The sequence below is a fragment of the Sinocyclocheilus anshuiensis genome, unplaced genomic scaffold, assembly GCF_001515605.1.
Source record: "Sinocyclocheilus anshuiensis isolate Anshui unplaced genomic scaffold, SAMN03320099.WGS_v1.1 scaffold694, whole genome shotgun sequence".
Taxonomy (NCBI): domain Eukaryota; kingdom Metazoa; phylum Chordata; class Actinopteri; order Cypriniformes; family Cyprinidae; genus Sinocyclocheilus; species Sinocyclocheilus anshuiensis.
In genome coordinates, this window is record NW_015542477.1 from 1 (window position 1) to 1,439 (window position 1,439).

Here is a 1,439-nt window from a genome sequence, read left to right on the forward strand (position 1 = left end):
ACTGTTTGGAAAACCAGGAATTATTTTATATGGATTTGTTTATTTGTAAGAGCTTTTATTCGACAGACAATGATAAAAAATCATTCAAAAACCTTTTTAGGTGCAATTGATTTATATTCTCAGTACAAACACTCACAATTCACAGTCAGTTCGACGGTGGCATTGAGACCTTGCAGATTTGGGACTAACGAGTCCCATTCAGGTAAACAGATGTACACATCGCTGTCGTTTCTGTTGACATGTGGTAAAATGAACTCTCCGTTTGAGCTTTCCAGCCAAAATATCTTGTTCTGATGAGACGAATGAGATCAACACAACAGTTATAAACTGTGGCATATAGAAATGCGTATTTTTTCATCTGACTCACCTTTGAACGTCTCAGTTTATAACAGAGTGGTGGAGGGATCGCTGAACAAGTTATTTTCATATCATCCCCCTCTTTTATGAATCCATATGGATATGGCATCTTCACTGATGCTGGAGGCTCTGAAATTAGCAGACAGATGATGCTTATTTGATTTTAAATGTGAAATCAGGTTACAGTAAACAGTTTACCTGCGAATTGCAGCGTTGTGGTTCTGTAAATGTGAAATCAGTTTACAGTAAACAGTTTACCTGTGAATTGCAGCGTTGTGGTTCTTTTAATCGAGCCAATAGGATAGGAAGTAATTTCACAAATATAGTTTCCACTGTCATTCACTGTAACGTTATACAGGGTCAGGATTGAGCCTTGCAGCTTCCCAGTTTTTGAACTGGTCACTGTCTCCAGAAGAGGACAGGATTGAAAAAGTGTTGGCAACATAGGATGGAACACAACAATCTTCTGATCGTTCTTCTCATTTTCTTTTTGCTGATTAATCCATTCCACCTGGATAATTGTGATGCCATGCTCCTCTCCCACAATATAATTTGATGTCCTTTTATGTATAGAGACCTAGGTCAAGACTCAAGACAGGCCAAGGAAAGTTTGAATTTAATAGCTATAGAAATGTGATGTGGTGTAACCATCAAGTAAAAAGAAATATATTTTTCTGACACACTGAACACTTGTGATTGTATATGTAAAATATTTCTCAAGGTAAAAAGTATTTATTTGTTAGTTTATTGATTGATTGACTGATTTGTTTATTTATTTTTTCTGCATCACATTGCATTTTTTATTTTTAACCATCAAATAAAAAGTAATATATTTTCCTTACACCTTGAACTCATGTGAGTGTGCATATTTTAGTCATTATTTCAAATGTAGAAAACAAGTTTAGAAAAAAAGTATTTATTCTTCTTTCATTTATTTATTTATTTTTGCATCAAGTAAATTTTTTTTCTCTCAGGATATTTCTACTTGTTGGTTGGACCATAAAAAACGTTTCGGTTACTTGTGTAACCCTCGTTCCCTGAAGGAGGGAACGGAGACGTTACGTCAGTCGTGACTGACGAAT

The 1,439-nt window shown here is 35.0% G+C and overlaps 1 protein-coding gene across 1 annotated transcript in view; it reads right to left on the reverse strand.

Annotated features, from left to right (window-relative positions):
* Window positions 1-43: 43 nt before the first annotated feature.
* Window positions 44-1,439, reverse strand: part of LOC107693870 (uncharacterized) — a 12,639-nt gene continuing 11,243 nt past the window's right edge. Inside the window, exons 8-9 of the mRNA XM_016493406.1 lie at window positions 368-486; window positions 44-290 (exon numbers count right to left, since the gene is read on the reverse strand). Coding sequence (XP_016348892.1) covers window positions 120-290; window positions 368-486 — 290 coding nt within the window. The 3' untranslated portion in view covers window positions 44-119. The remainder of the gene's footprint in view (window positions 291-367; window positions 487-1,439) is intronic.